The following is a 22,932-nucleotide window of genomic DNA, read 5'->3' as shown; positions in this document are numbered from 1 at the left end:
GACACTATATATTTTGTTGATTAATTTCCATTTGGTACTCTAGCATGTATTTGGGGCAGCAGCAGGACTCATATGCATTAATTAAAAATAAAAATTAGTTTTCAATATCACACATAGATACACGGGTGCAGGGGGGCAATATCAATACAGTGGGGCAAAAAAGTATTTAGTCAGCCACCGATTGTGCAAGTTCCCCCACTTAAAATGATGACAGAGGTCAGTAATTTGCACCAGAGGTACACTTCAACTGTGAGAGACAGAATGTGAAAAAAAAATCCATGAATTCACATGGTAGGATTTGTAAAGAATTTATTCGTAAATTAGGGTGGAAAATAAGTATTTGGTCACCTCAAACAAGGAAAATCTCTGGCTCTCACAGACCTGTAACGTCTTCTGTAAGAAGCTTTTCTGTCCCCCACTCGTTACCTGTATGAATGGCACCTGTTTGAACTCATCATCTGTATAAAAGACACCTGTCCACAGCCTCAAACAGTCAGACTCCAAACTCCGCCATGGCCAAGACCAAAGAGCTTTCAAAGGACACCAGGAAAAGTATTGTAGACCTGCACCAGACTGGGAAGAGTGAATCTACAATAGGCAAGCAGCTTGGTGTGAAAAAATCAACTGTGGGAGCAATCATCAGAAAATGGAAGACATACAAGACCACTGATAATCTCCCTCGATCTGGGGCTCCACGCAAGATCTCATCCCGTGGGGTCAAAATGATCATGAGAACGGTGAGCAAAGATCCCAGAACCACACGGGGGGACCTGGTGAATGACCTGCAGAGAGCTGGGACCAAAGTAACAAAGGTCACCATCAGTAACACACTACAACTACAATCTGTATAAAAGACACCTGTCCACAGCCTCAAACAGTCAGGTTTTTTTTTTTTTTTTTGGCTCCTCCCCTTTGTGAGTGTGGACGCTTCATCTCTTTGCTCTTGAATGCTTTGCTTCTTATATTGATTTTTATTGATTTTTATGCTGATTTTTTCCCTTTTTTCCGTGTGAGCTTACCTGCGATAACTTCTGGACACTTGTAGATCATTAGGACTAGAGTGTTCTTAACAGAAACAGCAACATTTTATGGTTACCTTGTCCTCAGCGCTCCGTGTGTCTGTGGCCTAGACACAGCTGAAGCCTGATTACAGCGTCTGGGCACCGAGCAGCCTCAATAGCCTGGAAAGGTGCTAACCGCTAGGCTAACTAGCAACAAGATGCCTTCCCTCTCCACAGATGACTACCACAGCCTCCTGCAGAAGATTGCAGTACTGGAGACAAAAATTCATCGCTTAGAAGTAAACGTGGAGGTAAATGGACTGTGTGGAAATGAAACAACCTTGCCTTTGATTCAAAACAATGGCGATGAGCAAGCTAGTACACAGCTAAGGAGCACAGATAACATGACCAAGAAAGTAGACTCTGTGCATTATTATAAATCCTCAAGTGATAATCCCCCCTTAGACTGTCTTGGTGCAAAACCAAGACATAAATCATGTCTCCTGGAAGGGGGAGGACGTATCACAGGCAGGGCACAGCGAGCTGAAATCTCTGAAACCGACTGGCCTTCACTTCCTACGAGACAGAGAAGCTCTTCTACCCCTGTATACAGGAGGAAACAGGACTGGACAACCGTGAATAGGAAGGTTAACAACAAACCTCCAAAACAACTGAATGTGAAACTGCAGAACAGATTTGCTCCACTATCAAAGGACCCTGGATCTATATCGGACAACCATCCATCTAAAAGCAGCGAAATAAGGTCTGAAAATCTGTTGAAAAGTGAAAGGCCACAGGGAAAGCTAAAGGCTAGGCCTGAAACTCTGATTGTGGGTGACTCTGCCGTAAAGGATGTACAAAGGATGTGCGGTAAGAACACTAAAGTCCTCTGCTTTCCTAACGATATGGTCAACAACCTGAAGGAGAGAATTCTTCAAATTGCAGATGAATATCCAACTGTGACAAACATTGTTCTGCATACAGGGTCAAACGATGTGTCCAAACAACAGTCGGAGGTTCTGAAACGGGACTTTACTGGATTATTAAATACTGTAAACTCTCTGAATGCAGCTGTATTCATCAGTGGACCTGTACCGCCGGTCAGAGGAGGAGACGAGAGATTCAGCAGGTTGTTTACACTGAATAAATGGCTTATATCAGCATGTGCTGACCACTCAGTGCATTTTATCGACAACTTTAATATTTTTTGGGAACGCAGGCATCTGTTCAAAGCAAATGGATTTAGTTTTAACAAGTCAGGGGTGAAACTGTTCACCTCCAACTTGTTTTATTCCATACGTCATCCATCTGTGCTTGGTGCCAAGGCTGAGATAAACGAGGAGTTATCTCATAAAGAGGAACAAACAGTACTCCAAGAACAGACAAAGCCCAGCAGAAACCTTGAGGAGGAGCTCCATTTGCCCCCACCCGGGAAGAGCCTCAGAAAGGAGAGACATCCATGGCATCTGAGGAAGAGCCTCAGAAAGGAGAGACATCTAAGGCAAGAAGAGGGGTCCCTATTTGCCTCCAACTCTCTCAACAACACCAACGACCAGGACAAGGGACCACGACCTTCCCCAGTCCCCCAAACCCCTGACAGGCCATCACCCTCCTCCCCCTCCCTTTCTCCCTCCTCCCCACACCTGAAATTCACTGAGGAGATGATGGAGCGGGTCAATGCTGGGCTCAGATCTACCCCCCGTCCCAATCCCTTTTTGTCCCCCATAAACCCCCCACCAGAGCGGCCAAAGGTTCGCCATCGAGCCCCACCCTCAACAGAGCAATCGAAGTCACATTGCCCAGCCTCGCCCCCCTTAGTTCCTCTTCATGCCCTGTCTCCGCAGTCTGATGCGTGATGTGTGAAGGGTCCGGGCTGTGAGGATTATGGCAGTGATGACTTTTCCCAGGAGAAGCTGGGACCCTGTTTACTAGAAGGTTTTAAAATTTCTGTACTTTTAGGTGACAGGAGACATGTGGCCTGGTCAAAACACAGAGAGCTGCACTCTAAAAGATCTTTAAACATAGTAAACATACCTTGTGTGCCACAGACTGCTCCCAAACACGAGGGGACAAGTAATACCTCTAAAACACTTAAGTTGGCTTTATTAAACATTAGATCTCTAGCTGGGAAAACATTTTTAATTAATGATTTAATCACTGAGCACAGCCTTGATTTTATGTTTTTAACTGAAACTTGGTTGGACCAAAGTAACAGTGGAGCTGTTCTCATCGAGACGACCCCTCCTAACTACAGTTTTATCAGTGAGGTCAGGGCGAGCAGGAGAGGAGGAGGGGTTGCTGTCTTATTTAATGAATCATTTCAATGTAAGCAGCTATCTCCTGGAAGTTTTCAGTCTTTTGAATATGTGGCTTTACAGCTGAAGGCCCCATCCAAAGTTGTGTTTCTTAATGTTTACAGGCCTCCCAAATACTGCACAGACTTTTTTAATGACCTCAGTGAACTGCTGTCTGTGATCTGTGTTGATTTTGACTGTGTAATTATTGCTGGGGATTTTAACATTCATGTGGACAACCCTCAGGACAAAGGGACTAAAGACCTGAGTAACACTCTGGGCAACTTTGGGCTGACTCAGCATGTAACAGAGGCCACACATAATAGAGGACACACTCTTGACCTACTGATCTCCAAAGGCCTGAGCATTTCAAAGGTTACTGTGTCTGATGTGGGCCTGTCTGATCATTACTGTGTTTTCTTTGAAAGTAAAATCTCAGCCCACACAAATATATCAACAACAGTGATCACAAAACGGTGTATAACTGAACACAGTAGTGCAATTTTTAACCAGGTCTTCCCATTAACACCTGACCTGTCCAGAGGGTCAGTCAATGAGCTCGTCAATAGCTTCAATGCTAACATGTTAAATGTAATGGACACTATTGCTCCCATTAAGGTGAAGGTTATCTCTGGAAGGAAAAAGTCTCCATGGAGAAACTCCACACTGGTGAAAAATGAAAAAAGAGAGTGTAGGAAAGCTGAGCGCAGATGGAGAAAAACAAACCTCCAGGTTCATTATGACATTTATAAAGAGAAACTTCACAATTATAATTTACAACTGAGGAATGCAAGGAGGTCCTACTTCTCTGACATCATCACTAAAAACAGCCATAATGCTCGGGTCTTATTTTCTACAGTTGACAGGCTAACAAACCCCCCTGTGTCAGTGGCAGCTGAACTTCATTCGACCATGGCCTGCAATGACTTTGCCAAATTCTTCACTGAAAAAATCCAAAAAATTAGACAAGCAATTGGTACATCAACAGCAGATCCAGGATATGTACTGTGTCCACCAAAAAACTGTTTAAACACCATGAAACAGTTTCAACCTATTAACAGCAAAGACCTGGAGGACATCTTAGGTCAACTGAACTCCTCCTCCTGCTGTTTAGATGTCCTGCCAACAAGTTTTTTCAAAAAGGTCTCAAAGACTTTAGAGTCAGACCTGTTGCAGATCGTCAACTTTTCTTTATTATCAGGTGTGTTTCCAGAATCACTAAAAACTGCTGTAATCAAACCTATACTGAAAAAGGACAATCTTGACAAGACACAAATGAACAACTACAGGCCGATCTCAAATCTCCCGTTTTTAAGTAAGATCATTGAAAAAGCAGTTTCTCAACAGCTCAGTTACTTCTTAAAACAGAATAATTGCTACGATGCCTTCCAGTCAGGTTTTAGACAGAACCACAGCACTGAAACCGCTCTGACCAAAGTGTTTAATGACATATGTCTGAATACAGACAGTGGAAAAATGTCAGTCCTAGTTTTACTGGATCTCAGTGCAGCATTTGATACAGTTGACCACAACATATTACTCAAACGACTGGAGAACTGGACAGGTCTTTCAGGAACTGTACTAAACTGGTTCAAAACATACGTAGAAAACAGGAAATACTTTGTATCAATAGGTAACTTCACATCTGAGCAGACAAGTATCACATGTGGAGTTCCCCAAGGTTCCATCTTGGGACCCCTTCTGTTTAACATCTACATGCTCCCACTGGCACAGATTATAAACAACAACAAAATAAACTATCACAGCTATGCAGATGACACACAAATATATATCACAATGTCACCAGGAGACCGAGGCCCTGTACAGGCTCTTGGTAAATGCATTGAGGAAATCAATGACTGGTTGTGCCACAATTTTCTCCAGCTAAACAAAAACAAAACTGAGGTAATAGTCTTTGGCGCCAAAGAAAAACGATTACAGGTCACCAGAGAACTTCAATCTATACATCTAAAAACCACAAACCAGGCGAGAAATTTGGGTGTAGTGATGAATGCAGACCTAAACTTAGAAAAACACATTAAGACAATAACAAAGTCAGCTTACTATCACCTCAAGAATATATCAAGGATAAAAGATCTGATGTCTCAACAGGACCTGGAAAAACTAGTCCATGCATTCATCTTTAGTAGGCTTGATTACTGTAACAGCATCTTTACAGGTCTACCTAAAAAATCAGTCAGACAACTACAGCTCATTCAGAACTCTGCTGCTCGAGTCCTCACTAAGACCAAAAAAGTGGACCACATCAGTCCAGCTCTGAGGTCCTTACACTGGCTGCCTGTCCGTCAGAGGATAGACTTTAAAGTTCTGATGCTGGCCTATAAAGCTCTGAATGGTTTAGGACCAAAATACATCAATGACCTCCTGACCCAGTATGAACCATCCAGATCCCTCAGGTCATCTGGATCCGGTCTTTTATCAGTTCCCAGAGTCAGAACCAGACACGGAGAAGCTGCATTCAGCTTTTATGCTCCTTATATCTGGAACAAACTCCCAGAAAGCCTCAGATCAGCTGAAACACTCAGTTTATTTAAATCCAGGTTGAAGACTCACCTGTTCTCAGCTGCATTTGAATAAAGCACCAAATCCACACTTTAAGCTTAAATTTCAAAACTTACATTTAACTACTGATTTTATCTACTGTTCTGATTTTATCTGTTTTGATTTTATATACTGTTGTTTGTTTGTTTGTTTGTTAATTAGTTAGTTAGTTTATTTGCTTGTTTTAATCAATTTTAAATCATGCTTTTTATTTGTTCTTGTTTCTAATGTCTCTGTAAAGCACTTTGAATCACCTTGTTGTTGAATTGTGCTATACAAATAAACTTGCCTTGCCTTGCCTTGCCTTACAACGGCAGGGAATCAAATCCCGCAGTGCCAGACGTGTTCCGCTGCTGAAGCCAGTGCATGTCCAGGCCCGTCTGAAGTTTGCCAGAGAGCACATGGATGATACAGCAGAGGATTGGGAGAATGTCATGTGGTCAGATGAAACCAAAGTAGAACTTTTTGGTATAAACTCAACTCGTCGTGTTTGGAGGAAGAAGAATACTGAGTTGCATCCCAAGAACACCATACCTACTGTGAAGCATGGGGGTGGAAACATCATGCTATGGGGCTGTTTTTCTGCCAAGGGGACAGGACGACTGATCCGTGTTAAGGACAGAATGAATGGGGCCATGTATCGTGAGATTTTGAGCCAAAACCTCCTTCCATCAGTGAGAACTTTGAAGATGAAACGAGGCTGGGTCTTCCAACATGACAATGATCCAAAACACACCGCCCGGGCAACAAAGGAGTGGCTCCGTAAGAAGCATTTGAAAGTCCTGGAGTGGCCTAGCCAGTCTCCAGACCTCAACCCCATAGAAAATCTGTGGCGGGAGTTGAAAGTCCGTGTTGCTCGGCGACAGCCCCAAAACATCACTGCTCTCGAGAAGATCTGCATGGAGGAATGGGCCAAAATACCAGCTACTGTGTGTGCAAACCTGGTATAGACCTATAGTAAACCTCTGTTATTGCCAACAAAGGTTATGTTACAAAGTATTGAGTTGTATTTTTGTTATTGACCAAATACTTATTTTCCACCCTGATTTACGAATAAATTCTTTACAAATCCTACCATGTGGATTCATGGATTTTTTTTTTTCACATTCTGTCTCTCACAGTTGAAGTGTACCTCTGGTGCAAATTACTGACCTCTGTCATCATTTTAGGTGGGGGAACTTGCACAATCGGTGGCTGACTAAATACTTTTTTGCCCCACTGTATCTGGCATTTCAACCTTGCTAATGGAAAAGCTGGAGACTGAAGCTCCAACCATCCAGTTAGTCCCAATTTAAGGGAGAAAGAGCTAACTCAATGGTATAAACAGAGCAAAATATATTAGGTGCCCAATACACACAAACAATACTTATGTGGATCAAATTATTGTTGATTTTGGACTTTTCATTGGATTTGTTCATTTGTTGACTATATTACTCCATCCACGACCTACGAGAAGAGGGGATGCTGTAAACATGGCCTTGTTCTAACTTTTTTTAGATGTGTTGCATTCATCAAATTCAAAATGGGCTTATTTGGTTTTTTTTAAATGGCACAATTTAAACCTTTGATATTTGATATATATAATAGGATATCGATATTTCTATGATCTATTGTGAATAAGGGTCATGAGGGATTGCTAGAAGTTGCCTGCTGTTGCTATTGCTTGTCACTAAAAGCTGGTAGTTTGTTTCAAAGATGCCAAATTATCTGCAAACACTCTCCAACCACTTGCCAAGCAGTAGTGAAACTGTAAAGAGTGTGATGCAAAGCAGAATCAGAGACCTTTGCCTTCAAAGTAAAAGTTGCATGTTTTTAAATGGGGTGGTATCAGAGGTGAGGCACATCTTTTACTTGAAAGATGAGGTGAAATTAACCACGGTCCAGTCATTGATGACTTTGTTCAGTGGTGTGAGGAGTCTTATCTCCAGCTGAACATATCTAAAACAAAAGATATGGTTGTTGATTTTAGGAAACAACAAAATGGGCACGGAGTCACTTTAATTAAAGGTCAGAAAATAGAGCAAGTACAATCATATAAATATCTTGGGACAATAATAAATGAAAAACTGAACTTTGATCAAAATTGCAAATCAGTTTGTAAAAAGGGTCACCAGCACCTTTATTGTCTTAGGAAACTTGTTCACTTCCACATTGACCAAAAATTTTTAACTTTGTTTTATCGTTCTTTTATTGAGTCTGTTTTATCCTTTTGTTTGGTGGCATGGTTTGGTCAGACCTCTGTCACAGAGAAAAACTCTCTAAATCAGATAGTGAGATGGTCCAGTCGTCTGATAGGTGAGCCACAGTCTTGTTTAGCCTCCCTGTACTCTAAGCAGGTACAGAGGATGGCTTTATCAATCCTTAAAAATGGTTCCCATCCTCTAAGGGGTGAATTTCAGCTTCTTCCCTCAGGACGGAGGTTTCTATTTCCGAGATGTAGGACAAAGCGTTATAAAAATAGCTTTGTCCCCGTTGCTGTCACTGAATTAAATAAGAACTGTTTTTGATTCGAAATATACTATATATGTGCCACAGTGAGCTTTATATATTTACTAGGTATGTGTGTTTTTAAAGGGATGCCAATTTTTCATTTTTCTGTAAAGCAAATTTACCTTGCCTTTGGGTATAAATAAAGTTACCTTGACCTTGTTTGATATAGTTCACTAGGACTTTTTGAACCTCTGGAGATGGACTGGGCACATCTGTGGATGAGATAGTGTGCACGCTGTGAACGAAACTCCGTTCTGACCCAGAACGGAGTTTCTTCTCTTTTTTTTAAACTCCATTTTAATCCTGAAGCTGTGGACCCAGCTGCTGTGGACACATTCCTCCCTCTGACCTGTTTTGTAGGTCTCATCTTTGTTATCTCTGACCTGGAAGAAACCAGGCATGTGTATATTTGCAGTGTGTATATGAATGTGTGTGTCCAGCTGCAGCTCACCGTCGTCACTGAAGTCGTCCACCAGAATGATCTCATAGATGAGATGAACCGGGGTCCTGTTTAAAACACTGGAGAGAAGACAAAAAAAAAAGTGATTTAAAATATTAGTCAGTTTGCACAATCATAAATAAGTATTCAAAACAAATGCATAAATGCATGGAAAAAGCTGACAAGTAAATGCCAACCTGCAGTGATGCAAACACACACTCAGGTGCTCATGAATTCATTATGTACGCAGCACACGCCATACGAAACAACATATTGAAAATGTCAGCCCAAATTCCTGTTATGAAAATGTATGACGTGTCGCCTCTAAAAAAAACTATTTCATTAAAGAGGAAGATTGAAACATAAAAAATTCATAACTTTTACTAGAAGAAAATGAGAAAATGTGTTTTGTTCTGGGTGGGTTTCTGTTCCATTTTATTTCATTATTTCTACCGTTCAATAACCTCTGCATTCATCATGTCCTCTGGAGAAATGTAAAAAAGGGAGAAAAGGAGAGGAGGATGAATGTGGGACAGGGAATGAAGAAATGAGAGGATGGAGTAGATAAAAAAAGAGGATAGAAAAGTGAAAGAAATGAAAAGAGAAAAATCAGGGAGGAAGAAGAGAAGAACAGAAGTATGGTAAGGGGAAGACAGGGAGTGAAGGTAAAAAGGTACAAGAAAGTACATGAAAGATGAACAAGTAGAAAATCGATGGCTGAGGATCACGGTTGAGGGAACGGGGCAGAGGAAGAAAGGAAAGATAAAAGAAAATATTAAAAAAGCAATAGGGAGAGACTGAAGAGTGTAAATGAAAAGGGGGGGAAAGGAAAGGTGAGAAGAAAGAAACCAAATGAGACAGAAAAAAGGTGAAATGGAATGAGAAAGGAAAGAGATCTGTTCCTTCTTCATATTTATCCTGTTCCAAAGGATGAAAATGAGAAAGAGATACAGGCAGGGGCGGAAAGATACGAGGATGAAGAGAGAGCAGGAATGGGAAGGGGGAGTAAGTGGGGAAAAGGGTGAGAAAGTTTAAATGTGAAAATTAAAGGAAGACGAGGGAAGAAAAGAGCTAAAGGAGGGGTGAGCAAGCATAAAGGAGGGAAAAAAGGAAATCAAACTGAATTGACAGGTAGAAAAGGATAGATAGAGGAAAGAAAAACGGGGGGAAGGAGGAGGAAATGAGTAGGAGGGTTGTCACTTGATTGAGACTAAAAACAGGGAGGTACTGTGTATGGAGAAGAATGGCAGAGGTGAAAATTAGCAAGAGACTAGTGAGGAATGGATGGAGGAAAGGTTGGTAATGTAGAGGGAGGAGGAGGTGTGGAGAGAACCTGTGTCTCTGGGGCACTGGACCCCATCAGGAGGAGTTATGGATGCTTGGAGGTAGAGGGTAGGAGAGGTGGGGCGAGATAAAAGATAATGAGGGAGGGGGGAAAGAGAGAGAGGGGGTCAGGGAGAGATATGACAGCATAGTAAGGGAGACAAATAATCCTGATGCTAACTCTCTCTTGCTCTCTCTCTGTGGGCTGAGGGCCGATCAGGAGAGATGGATGAATGGATTGATGGATGAGATGGAGAGGAGGGGGAGGAGAAGGAAAGGTGTGGAGCAGGAAAATAAATGAAAGAGGGAGAGACGGGTGGAATCAAGATGGAGGGGAAAATAAAGACGGTGAGATGAGGTGATCAAGTAGAAAGAAAATAGTGCATTTATCGCATTAGTTCCCATTAAATCACCCTGTATCCATCTATGCATCTATCTATGAAACAGATATGAGTGAAAGGACACAAATCTCTTTTCCTTCTCTCGCTACAACTTTTCTTCTCCCTTTCACAACCTCCAATTCCTCTCACTAGCTTCCATCTACGCAAACACACACAGACACACACAGACCCACACACACACAGGAGTTCCCATTCTCTGGTTCACAGGCCACTAGCTATGAGGCTTAACCTCCCCTCAGGCGTGCTGAGGGAGAAGCTATCTTCAGCTCACAGAAAATATTATCACCGCTGACAATACCGCAGTCGGCTGCCACAGAATAGCAGCTCTATATCTGCGCCGCTCATTTCCAACACTCTATATATCAGTTTTAGCTGAGAATTTTTTGAAAAATTTTCATTACCTACAGCCGCCATTTGGAGGGTGCTTTCATCCAAAGTGCCTTAAGAGCATGCATTTTTAAAGAGTGGCAGGTGTGGGGCCCCGTGGGAATTTAACCCCACTCTCTGGCAGTGATAGCACTGATCTTAAATGGGTGCTACTGTATGACTGCCAGGGTGAGGGGTTCAATTCCCACAGGAGCCATGTATACAGGCTGAGAGCGTTCATGCTCTCAGAGTAGAGTGAGGCACTTTGAATAAAAGTGATAAAAGCTTCCTCTGAAATATCTGTGAAACAACAAAATGAAAACAACTGTTAAGCAAGAAGAGATATTTAATAAATTCAAAATTAACATTTTATTTGTCACACACACACAACCATACACAGTATGACGTGGGGGTGAAATGCTTGTAGCTGTACAATGTCCGACCATTAAATGACAGAAAAAAAGGTTTTACAATATTTACAATTTAGAGGTTACTACAAAATTTACAAATTAACTTGGGAATTTACAGTAAAGAATGTGCAAATAGCAGAAGAGATTATAAAGATTATAAAGATTATAAATTATAGGAATTATAGGATTATAGGAAATGTGTGGTGGTGCGTGTGGTGATGTGATGTGTGTGAGAGTCCAGTCTTATAGTGACGTGTATGGGAGAGTTCAGTCCTACACCTGGTTCAGGGCCCGAATAGCCTGGGGGAAGAAGCTCCTCCTCATTCTCTCTGTTTTGGCCTTAAGGGAGCGGAGGCGCTTCCCAGACCTCAACAGTGAGAAGAGTCCATTGTTGGGATGGGAGAGGTCCATCATAATCTTCTTAGCTTTGGTCGCTTGGTGTAGATGGACAGCAGGTCAGGGAGCTCTGATTGAATGATGCGTTTGGCTGAGCGCACCACTCTTTGCAGATCTCGTCTGTGATGTGGACACCCAGGTATCGGAAACTGTCCACTCTCTCCACTGGCGTGCCACTGATGATGAGGGGTTTGTAATTCCTCGCCTGCTTTGTAGTGAAGTCCACGATCAGCTCCTTAATCTTGCTGATGTTTAGGAGCAGGTTATTCTCCTGGCACCAGGTCTCCAGGTTCCTAATCTCCTCCAGGTAGGCCGTCTCGATGTTGTCGGAGATCAGGCCCACAACAGCAGTGTCGTCAGCAAAAGTGACAATGGAGGTGGTGTCTGATGTGACTACACAGTCATAAGTGTACAGTGAGTACAGCAGGGGGCTTAAAACACAGCCCTGAGGCACTCCAGTGCTGAGTGAGATGGAGGGGGAGACTTGTTTTCCCACCCGCACTGATTGGGGTCTGTCTGTGAGGAAGTTGAGGATCCACTGACACAGTGATGAGCTGAGTCCTAGATCCGTCAACTTGGTGAAAAGCTTAGAGGGAATTATTCGTGTTGAATGCTGAATTGTAGTCCACGAACAGCATCCTAACATAATTCCCTCTGCCAGTGTCCAGGTGACTCAGGGATGTGTGGAGCAGGTGAGATATGGCATCGTCTGTGGAACGATTAGTCCGGTAAGCAAACTGAAGTGAGTCGATGGTGGCAGGAAGTGAAGAAGTGATGTGATCTCTCATCAGTCTTTCAAAACACTTCATCACAATTGAAGTCAGTGCTACTGGACGGTAGTCATTGTGGCAAGCGGGCTGTTGTTTCTTTGGAACAGGAACAATAATGGACTGTTTGAAGCACGTGGGAACGACTGCTTGGGCCAGGGAGAGGTTGAAGATCTCTGTGAACACCGGTGCTAGTTGATCAGCGCAGGCTCTAAGGACCCGGCCAGGGATTGCATCTGGTCCTGCTGCCTTCCTGGTGTTCACCCTCCTGAAGGTGTTCCTCACGGCATGCTCTGTGATGATGAATGCATTTTCTTCACTGGTGCACTCCGAGCGCGCGCAGCCGTTTGTTTTAATTGCTGCGGCATCGAAGCGAGCATAAAACGTGTTCAGCTCATCAGCCAGTGAAGCATCGGCATTCATCATTGAAGAAGCTGGTCGTTTATAGTCCGTTATAGTCCGCAGTCCTTTCCACAGGCTCCTAGAGTTGCACTGTCGTAGCTGTGACTCTAGTTTTTCCCCGTAGCTCCGCTTTGCCTTTCTGACCGCACTGCGCACGTTGTAGGACGCAGCCTTGTATAGGTCCATATTACCGGAGACGAGCCCTTCATTGTAGGCAGCGGTGCATGATCTCAGAGCGTCGCGGATGTTTTTATCCACCCACGGCTTCTAGTTGGGAAATGTTCGGATGATAGTTCTTTCTGCTGTCCGCTAGTTTCCCGATAAATCCCACAACCGCTTCCGTAAACATGTTGATGTCATCAGAGCTGCGCCGAAACATGTCCCAGTCTGCGTCATCCAGTGCGTCCTGCAGCGCGGCCACTGATTGGTCCGTCCAGTGAGCGACCTCCCTCCTGATTGGTGGTTGCTGCTTTAGCCTTTGTTTGTAAGCAGGCATGAGGAAGATGGCGGCATGGTCCTATTTACCAAATGCCAGCAGGGGCTGAGCCTTGTAACAGTTCTTGAACGGGGTGTAGCAGTGGTCTAATGTCCTAGTGCCCCGGGTGGGGCAGTTGATGTGCTGGTGAAGGTTGTGAAATGTCCGTTGAGATTCACTCTGTTAAAATCTCCCATAACAATGAGTGCGGCATCTTGGTGAAGTGTTTGTTGATGTGTGAGAGCCCCATGTAGCTCACATAAGGCAGTGTCCGAGTCCGCATGAGGCGGAATGTAAACAGTGCAGGCAATGACCGCGGTGAATTCCCGAGGGAGATAGAAAGGGCGACATTTAATGATCAAAAGTTCCAGATTGGGCGAGCAAGAGCGTGTGAGTGGGGAGATGTTTGTGCTGTCGCACCATCTGTTGTTCACCATCAAACACACTCCACCACCTCTTTTCTTCCCCGACTCCATTGTCCTGTCCATGCGGTAAACCGAAAAGAACCCCGTCGGCTGCACGGCGTGGTCTGGTATCACTGGGTTCAGCCAAGTCTCGGTGAAGCAGAGGAGGTTGCAGTCCCGAATGTCTCTCTGGAACTTGATTCTGGCTCTGAGGTCATCAAGCTTGTTCTCGATGGATTGAACATTGGCTAGCAGGATACCGGGCATGGGTGCGCGGTGTGCGCGAGCCCGTAGCCTGTTCCTGATGCCGGCTCGTTTCCCTCGAGGCCATCACTTGGGGTCGCGTCCTTTGTTCTCTCTCAGGATCTCCTTTGGCCAGGTTGGGTCCGGAGTTAAACATGGTGAAATGTTCGTGTATTGTAGACCAATAGAAACCAAAGTGTCTCTACTGTAGCGAATTTCTGTGTTTTGCATGATGCCCATGCAAGATTATGGCAGATATAGCAAAAAGTGACGAAAAACTGCAAAAAGGGGAGAAGTTGGGGCAGAGCATCGAGCACGGCAGCCGACCTCACCGTCGCCATTTTGTATTGTCAGCGTATAAGCAAAAAGACATTCTGTTGCTATTTCATCAGCACATTACAGAAGATTGATTATCAGGCTAAACAGAAAGCACATCCTGTTTGCTAATGACTTCACTGATCAGGTAATGTCTGGAGAAATTTAGGTCCAAAGACTGTTTGTGTCATGGTCCGGAGTCTGTGACTCCGTGTTTATGTTAAGTTTATTATTATTTTGTGGTTTTGTTTATTTTGGGTTTTTGTACTCTCCTGTTTCACGTTTCATGTTCCTATGTTCTGTGTCCCCCAGTCTGTTAAGTGTGTTTCCCGTTTTATTTTGAAGGTTCGTGTCTTTTGTCAGTGTTTTTACAGGGTGGGCCATTTATATGGATACACCGTAATAACATGGGAATGGATGGTGATATTAAAGTCCTGTTTGTGGCACATTAGTATGTGTGAGGGGGCAAACTCCTCAAGATGGGTGGTGACCACGGTGGCCATTTAGAAGTCGGCCATCTTGGATACAACTTTTGTTTTCTCAATAGGAACAGGGCCATGTGACACATCAAACCTATTGGTAATGTCACAAGAAAAACAATGGTGTGCTCGGTTTCAACGTAACTTCATTCTTTCATGAGTTATTTACAAGTTCCTGACCACTTATAAAATGTGTTCAATGTGCTGCCCATTGTGTTGGATTGTCAATGCAACCCTCTTCTCCCACTCTTCACACACTGATAGTAACACCGCAGGAGAAATGCCAGCACAGGCATCCAGTATCCGTAGTTTCAGGTGCTGCACATCTCGTATCTTCACACCATAGACAATTGCCTTCAGATGACCCCAAAGATAAAAGTCTAAGGGGGTCAGATCAGGAGACCTTGGGAGCCATTCAACTGGCCCACGATGACCAATCCACTTTCCAGGAAACTGTTCATCTAGGAATGCTCGGACCTGGCACCCATAATGTGGTGGTGCACCATCTTGCTGGAAAAACTCACGGAACGTGCCAGCTTCAGTGCATAAAGAGGGAAACACATCATCATGTAGCAATTCCAAATATCCAGTGGCCTTGAGGTTTCCATTGATGAAGAATGGACCCACTATCGTTGTACCCCATATACCACACCAAACCATCACTTTTGTTGTTCCAACAGTCTTGGAGGGATCCATCCAATGTGGTTTAGTGTCAGACCAATAGCGGTGGTTTTGTTTGTTAACTTCACATTACCAATAAGTTTGATGTGTCACATGGCCCTGTTCCTATTGAAAAAACAAAACTTGTATCTAAGATGGCCGACTTCTAAATGGCCACCGTGGTCACCACCCATCTTGAGGAGTTTGCCCCCTCACACATACTAATGTGCCACAAACAGGACTTTAATATGGTAAATGGTAAATGGCCTGTATTTATATAGCACTTTAATAGTCCCTAAGGACCCCAAAGCGCTTTACATATCCAGTCATCCACCCATTCACACACACATTCACACACTGGTGATGGCAAGCTACATTGTAGCCACAGCCACCCTGGGGCACACTGACAGAGGCGAGGCTGCCGGAAACAGGCGACACCGGGCCCTCTGACCACCACCAGTAAGCAACGGGTGAAGTGTCTTGCCCAAGGAAACAACGACCGAGACTGTCCGAGCCGGGGCTCGAACCGGCAACCTTCCGATTACAAGACGAACTCCCAACTCTTGAGCCACAATCGCCCCATAATATCACCAACCATTCCCATGTTATTACGGTGTATCCATATAAATGGCCCACCCTGTATTTCACTCCCCTTGTCTTGTTATGTCCAATTACTCCCAGCCATGCCTCGCTCCTGTTTCCCATTTCCTGATTGCCCTATGTGTATTTAAGCCCTATGTTTTCTCGTGTGTGTTGCTGGTTCGTGTGCGTATCTCCCTCCGTTGTCTCTCCGTGTCTCCCTACGTCTCTGGGTTTGGTTCTAGGTTTGTTTCGTTAGTTGTTCCGGTTTAGTTTATTCTCATCTCGCCGTTTCTGTTTGTTTTTATTCCTTCTTACTTAATAAAGTTCACTCTCGTCAAAAGCTGCATCTTGGGTCCTAATCTACAACTCCACACATCTGCCACGCCGGACATAACAGTTTGAGTCTTTGATCATGTCAGCTCTTTGTTTTCATGTCCCACCCCTAACCTTCCTATATTACACCCTGTCCGAAGCTCTGGGTTGAGTTATGACAGAATGACTATTGGATAACAGCCTGCAGTTATTTGTTGTACTTTCAACAAGTATTACTCAGGTTACCTGAGCAATACTAGTCTATTCTTCTCTGCTTGGACCTTGGTCTTCAGTTCACCCCAAAGATTTGCAGTGGGATCAAGTAAAGGCTTTGTTTATGCCCCTTCGTAGCTAATCAGGAGCAATGTATGCTTTGGGTTGTTGTCATACTGGAAGAAAAAGTGCCGATCCAGACCCAGTTTTGCTGATGACAGTTTGAGGTTGTCTTTCAAAATCTTTACATATCCTTCTGTTATCACGATTCCTTCTGCCTTAACAAGATTCCCAGTTCCAGATGCAATGATGCATCCCCAAAGCATAACACTCCCAACACTGTGTTTCACTATGGGGACAGTGGTTTTAGTGTTGTATGCTTCTCTCTTCTTTCTCCAAACATAAGCAGTCTTGATGGCCAAAGAGCTCTGCTTTCGTCCTATCGGACCAAAGGACGCTCTTCTGGTATGCATAATCTTTCTCCAGATTGTCCTTAGCATACTTCAATCTGGCTTGAAAGTATTCCTAATTTTTTTGATAGTACTTCTCACTCCAGTCCTTGTACCTTAACCCTGGGAAAGCTTTGCATATCCAGCATACTTCAATCTGGCTTGAAAGTATTCCTAAATTTATTGATAGTACTTCTCACTCCAGTCCTTGTACCTTAACCCTGGGAAAGCTTTGCATATCCATCTCCTGCTTTATCAGCATTAATGATTTTTTTAGTCCCCTCTGATTTCTTTTGTTTATGGTATGATGCTTTCGAGCAACAGCTCAAACTCTTGCTTAAGTTTTTTACTGTGTGTAAAGTAGAAGATAATCCTCTGTCTTAACTTAATTTTACAAGTTTTGAGCATTACAAAGTTAAAGTCCATTATTGCCCACCAGTGATTTGTGCATTCTTTGCTAAAATCTGAACAAAAATTTGAAACTTCATAAGGGAATAATCATTTTGGTCTCATCTGTACTTTCCTAGACCCACTCACTGTCTCTGTAATGTCAAAGTATTCTGTACTATCAACAAAGATGCAGCAGATGGTGAAGCAGGACTTTTATTCATCTTCAAAACTCTCTTCTCACCTAGAAATGTCTTTAAATTTAGTGAGAAAATAATCATAATTTGGTAACAACAAAAAAAGAAGATTCCAAATTAGAACTAAGCTTGAGCCACATCAAAGTCGTAGATATCAGTCTGTGGTGTACGTACTCATTGATACAAACACTCAGTCCACACTTCACCTTGACCACTAACTTTGTAAAATTCTCAAAAGCCTTGTTTAGTTTCAGGTATTAAACCATTAAACCATCCTTGTTTGTGCACTAAAACCTCTCCAGGAAATGTGTTTCTGAACATGTGAAGTAAATACAAAACCTCCTTCAGGTTTTAGATTGTCTCGCCTCTCTACTGCTCAGGGTTTTATACACAGCTGAGAAGTGATGCTTTCAACTTTTGGGAACTCGATTTCTTCTGCTCCGTTGGTTACAGTAAAAACACACTGCCACTCTTTCCTTCATGTGAATGGGGTCTGTGTTATATTTGAACTGTAAATCAGCTGAAGAATGTTTCCCGTTACCTATTATTTTTTCTACAGTTAGAAGTTAAGAAGTTAATTTACTTTTAACTACTATCAGGCTTTGCTTACATCAAAATTCTCCTGTTTTCCTCTGTGGAGCTTTCACCTTTTCTCCCTCTCTCTCATGCTTCAGCTTGGTTACCTCCCTCCTCCTTCCAAACTCTCTCTGCCCGATTGCTTAGCTGACAGCCGGCTCTTCTGTCCTCTAGCTTGCTGGAGTAATTCATCACTCTTTTTTCCCCCCACCTCTGAATCTACCTATCTTTCCATTCATGCACATCTTCCTCCAGCCTATTTCTCTATCAAGGTCTCTGACAGCAATGAAAATTTTTTCCTATGGATGTCAAATATCTCTTAAAGTATTTTGTACATCCACGCAGTATTAAAATATGTGGTATTAAATGCTGATGCATCTTTTTTTAAAAACAGTATACTTTGCCCTTTTCACTGCATCTTAAATCCATCTGTAGAAAATCTCTCTCTTGGAACGAATTCCTGATTCAGCCACTCAGTATGTTCTGTTCTGTCTAGCCACCAGTGATTCATTATCCTATATATCTGCACCCAGTAAATACTGTCTCATCAGTGCTGATCTATCACTATACATCTGAATCTATCAGCCTTAGTCTGAAATCAAAGTGCTAGTTTGTCCACATTAAATAAAGTCTTGTCCCCGCTAATTTGCAGAAATCTATTTTGATATTCACTAATTACATTCTCATTATGACTGTTTATTTAGAGCAGGCCTGCCCAATCCCAGTCCTCGAGAGCTACTATCCTGCAGCTTTTAGATGCATCCCTACTCCAACACAGCTGAGTCAAATGGTTTGATCTCTTCAGCATGCCATCATGTTTGGCAAAGGCCTGATAACAAGCCATTCATTTGATTCAGGTGTGTGGGAACAAGGATGCATCTAAAAGCTGCAGGACGGTAGCTCTCGAGGACCGGGATTGGGCACCCCTGATTTAGAGGATGCTGTATGTATAAGCTCGTCAGTGTTAATCTAATGCCTCACAGACGCAATGAATGGTATCTAGATGGAATAGCATCTCATTACTAATGATCTGTAATGTTACAGTATCATTTACATTATAAGTCTCGTCAAAGATTATTCTGAGCTGATATGGATATCAAATGCATTTATCTTGGAAATGCCCTTTATTCAGCAATGTTAAATTCTTGTAGTCAAAAAACGATTTTCCATCTGCAGGAACTTATATCTGGTACTATGGCTCTGCTCAGAATAAAACAGGTAGGTATGCAATTGATTAAGTCAGAAACAGCATGAAAAGGAGTAGCTATATGGGTTCCAAAGTGGCTTGCAGATGTGGAGCAGCTGTGGGCAAGCTTATCGTGATCCCTTGAGTGATTCTTTGTGGTCTGCTTAAAGTAATGCTATGCTTAAGCCTGCCTAAAATACTTTAGGGAACTAGGCACACATCTTTGTGTCAACTCCAGCCCACAGACAGACCAACATGGAAACATTATTAGAAATACAGTCACATGAAAGAGTTTTCAATGGACTCTATACAGTGAGTACACCCTTACTACTTCCATATGAATTCAGAGGGTAAGTAGAAGCGATGTGCAGCTAATCAAATGCAACTGTTTAATTGATCATCAAGTGCGACTCCTGCTATAACGAGTTTTGGCAGCTTTACTGTAGTGTTTAGGAGTGAGGTAGCACAACCCCATAATCTTGACAGGAGTGAATGTCCAGCAAATTTCCCCAAAGGTCAGAAAAGCTGTGCAAACCTAAGAGGAACTGAGAAAAACAAAACAAAACTAACCCCCCCCCCCCCCAAAAAAAACCCCTACACTATACACCTACAGTTTGTATATACAATTTTAAAGTTCATGACGATTAGTGCCAAATTTAGCAAAAAGTAAACACATCACATCAACATAAACAACAACATAAACCCCTCATACCAACTGTCAAGCATGGTGCTGGAGGGGTGATGACTTTGGGCTTGAACCTGAACACCTTGCAGTCATTGAACAGACCATGAACTCCTCTGCTAAAGCTCAGATCCAACTGGATCATGCAACAGGACATAGTGGCTGAAGAAGTAAGGAATTTGGTGTTACTATAGGTAACTAAAGTCCTGACCTGATTGAAAATTTAAGGCCAAATTGTGCAAAAACAAACACTAAAACACTCATATAGAAAATTATTACTTCATGTTACTGGTGCTAGAAGGTATAGTTAGTAGTTAGTCTACTTAGTTTTTTACAGGACTGCACAGAGACTACTGAGAAATTTCTGTTTAACTTGACTGCATGTGTTGAAATCACAATTACAAACAAAACATATATTTGCCTGTCAAACAAGCAATAAAAATACATTTTAAATACAGACTGTTTGTATCTAAAATAATGTTTACGTATTGGGTATTTCTATATACTAAAAACACGTGGGTTTCCTTATCTATGAAAATGCTTTAGCCCAAAACGAAAGTGATAATGATTCAGGTAGAAGTATGTGACAAAGAGCCAACAGAGTGGGAGGAAGGATTTCGTAAAACAGCCAAGTTGCAGAAGGAGGCAGAGACTATAAATCTGCCTCGTCCTCCTCCTAATAAATCCTGAGTGATCAGTTCTAAAGGAAGTGTTCTGGACTCTTTACTGTGCATTTTTTAGGACCACTGAATCAGAAAGTGCTGAGCTGGTGCTGATCTAGAAGTGGCATTTCTACACTTGCAGTGAGTGCTGGCTGCTGAGCAGAGCAGGATGGTTGCTTGGCTGGATTACAGACTGACTGATGGACCGATTGGGTAATTAGACAACTCCCTGAGGTTTATTTCACACACAAATTTAACACTTGACCTTCTTAAAGAAAATTTCTACATTTAAACTGTACAAAAAGAAAGTCTGTTGAACTGCGATGCTAATTGTGGTTCATAGCATCATTTACTTTCTAATACTACAAAAGCAAGCAAAACTATCTGCAGATAATACTTCAAACCACTGTGTAAATCATAGGTAAATACCATTTAGTATAACCTTCATACTGGTCTTGAAGACAGACTGATCAGGTAAAGAATGAAGGATCCACCAAATTCTTCCTAGTTATAATTCTGTTAGTGTTTTACATTTTTATTCTAAAATAGTTAAGAAAAACATTTTATTATTTTATTTTTATTGGACTATAAGAACGGGGATTTAAAACTGTGATGAGTGTGCAATGCTGCCTATAATGTTTCCACAACAACAAAACGCTTCAAAAATGCCCCTCTCCAGATTATTTAGAATGACAGCTTGAGCTTGAAAATATATATGATTATATGATCAACAGAAAATGTCCTAAAGCTACAGGAATGAGTCCCTTCTCAGCCAGTCCTTTGTTTCATTTGCAAAAAGCAGCATGTGAAACAGATATGTAGATAACACACAGCATGTGTGTGCTGCTTGGCATATGAAGGATGTAGATGAATGCAGTCTTGGGTGTCATTGTGTTTAGAGTGCCCTCACATAGAGAGGAAAAATGAACCACAATCAGCGGTTAATTGAACGCATGTAAACAAAAACGCACGATAAGTGCGGGCTGGATATCAAAACAAATATCACACCCGAACATTTAATTAACCCTTTTCTCCACTCAATTAACATTCAGTGTGCAGTGATTTGGCTGAAGATGTAAAATGAATTGAAAACATAATGAACAGTGAAATGCATTAAACTAGATTTTATTTAATAGATATATTTCTTCATCTGCAACATGCTGCCACAATCAATCCCTTTTGTAGGATTTTTTATGTCATTAAATTTGACATTAACATAACAACCAACCGAATCATAACATACAATAACATATAACATAACATAACAGTAGGAATGATGATCACAGAATAATATTTGTAGCGCTTTTCTCTCATTTTCCCATTTCCTGCTGTAGCTCCTTTGTACATAATGAAACCTTTGCAGTTCAGGAGCCTGTTTTACATGAACACACACACACACACACACACACACACACACACACACACACACACACACACACACACACAGAGCCAAAACAAACTAAATCTATTAAAAACCAAATATCCCAAAAGCTCCTAGTTTTTATTTTTCTGTCATTGCCTCTCTCTCGCTCTCTCTCTCTCATGTGGCCTGCTTATCTCTTGCCCAGCGGAGACAGAAGATGAGATCAATTTTCAGGATCAGACCTTGATTAAATATCGACAAGGCCTGGCTCTCCCTCAGAAAGCAACTCTTTGATCACCAGATGAAAAGCTTTCAAAGTACCCATCATTGTCTCAAATCAAACTTATTAAAGTTCGGCGTGCATACTGCCGAGCCCTAAAGCACACAAAGGTCCAAAATTACACCCCTTTGTAATGTAATTGTAGGCATTCAATACATTTTCAGTGTTTTCAGAGTCCTTGAAGCAAAACATGATTGCAGATAGTAAAAAGCAAACTTATCTTTCCATTATCAGGCTATTCAAGTTTTTTTTTCTATTCTTTTTTCACTCAGCATGAATAGTGGCGCTTGAAATTAGACTTCAGTTGTCTATGACTGAATGCCTGTCAAAGCCTCTTAAAAGAAAAAATCTACAAAGTTTCACTAAACTGAAGATCTTTGCAAACTTTTCATGATCCAGTGAAGAGACAGGCACACTGATATTTTTAAGCATTTTTCACACAAAGAGTACGATGCTGAAGCTTTTTTCCAATTCAGTATTTTAACTCTGCCTCGGTTTAGTGGTACGTCCTTCCCTTCTGCTTTTCTTGGGGCAGTTTTATAAACATTTGGTATTCATGTACTCGTGGAAATCTCTGGCAAGGTGTTTGCCAAGGAGAACTTGTTTGTGCAGCTAA

General features: G+C 42.2%; 1 protein-coding gene across 1 annotated transcript in view; it reads right to left on the bottom strand.

Moving 5' to 3' along the window:
- Positions 1-22,932, bottom strand: part of LOC146618083 (polypeptide N-acetylgalactosaminyltransferase 14-like) — a 264,598-nt gene that overhangs the window by 100,486 nt on the left and 141,180 nt on the right. Inside the window, exon 6 of the mRNA XM_085372113.1 lies at positions 8,799-8,866. Within this exon, the coding sequence (XP_085228239.1) occupies positions 8,799-8,866 (68 nt within the window). The remainder of the gene's footprint in view (positions 1-8,798; positions 8,867-22,932) is intronic.

Source organism: Diplotaxodon limnothrissa, linkage group LG15, assembly GCF_057381915.1.
Source record: "Diplotaxodon limnothrissa isolate DT_005_m linkage group LG15, D_limnothrissa_male_GT1.1, whole genome shotgun sequence".
In the NCBI taxonomy this organism is placed as follows: Eukaryota; Metazoa; Chordata; class Actinopteri; order Cichliformes; family Cichlidae; genus Diplotaxodon; species Diplotaxodon limnothrissa.
Note: the sequence above shows the minus strand (reverse complement) of the source record. Positions and strands in the feature narration are given on the sequence as shown.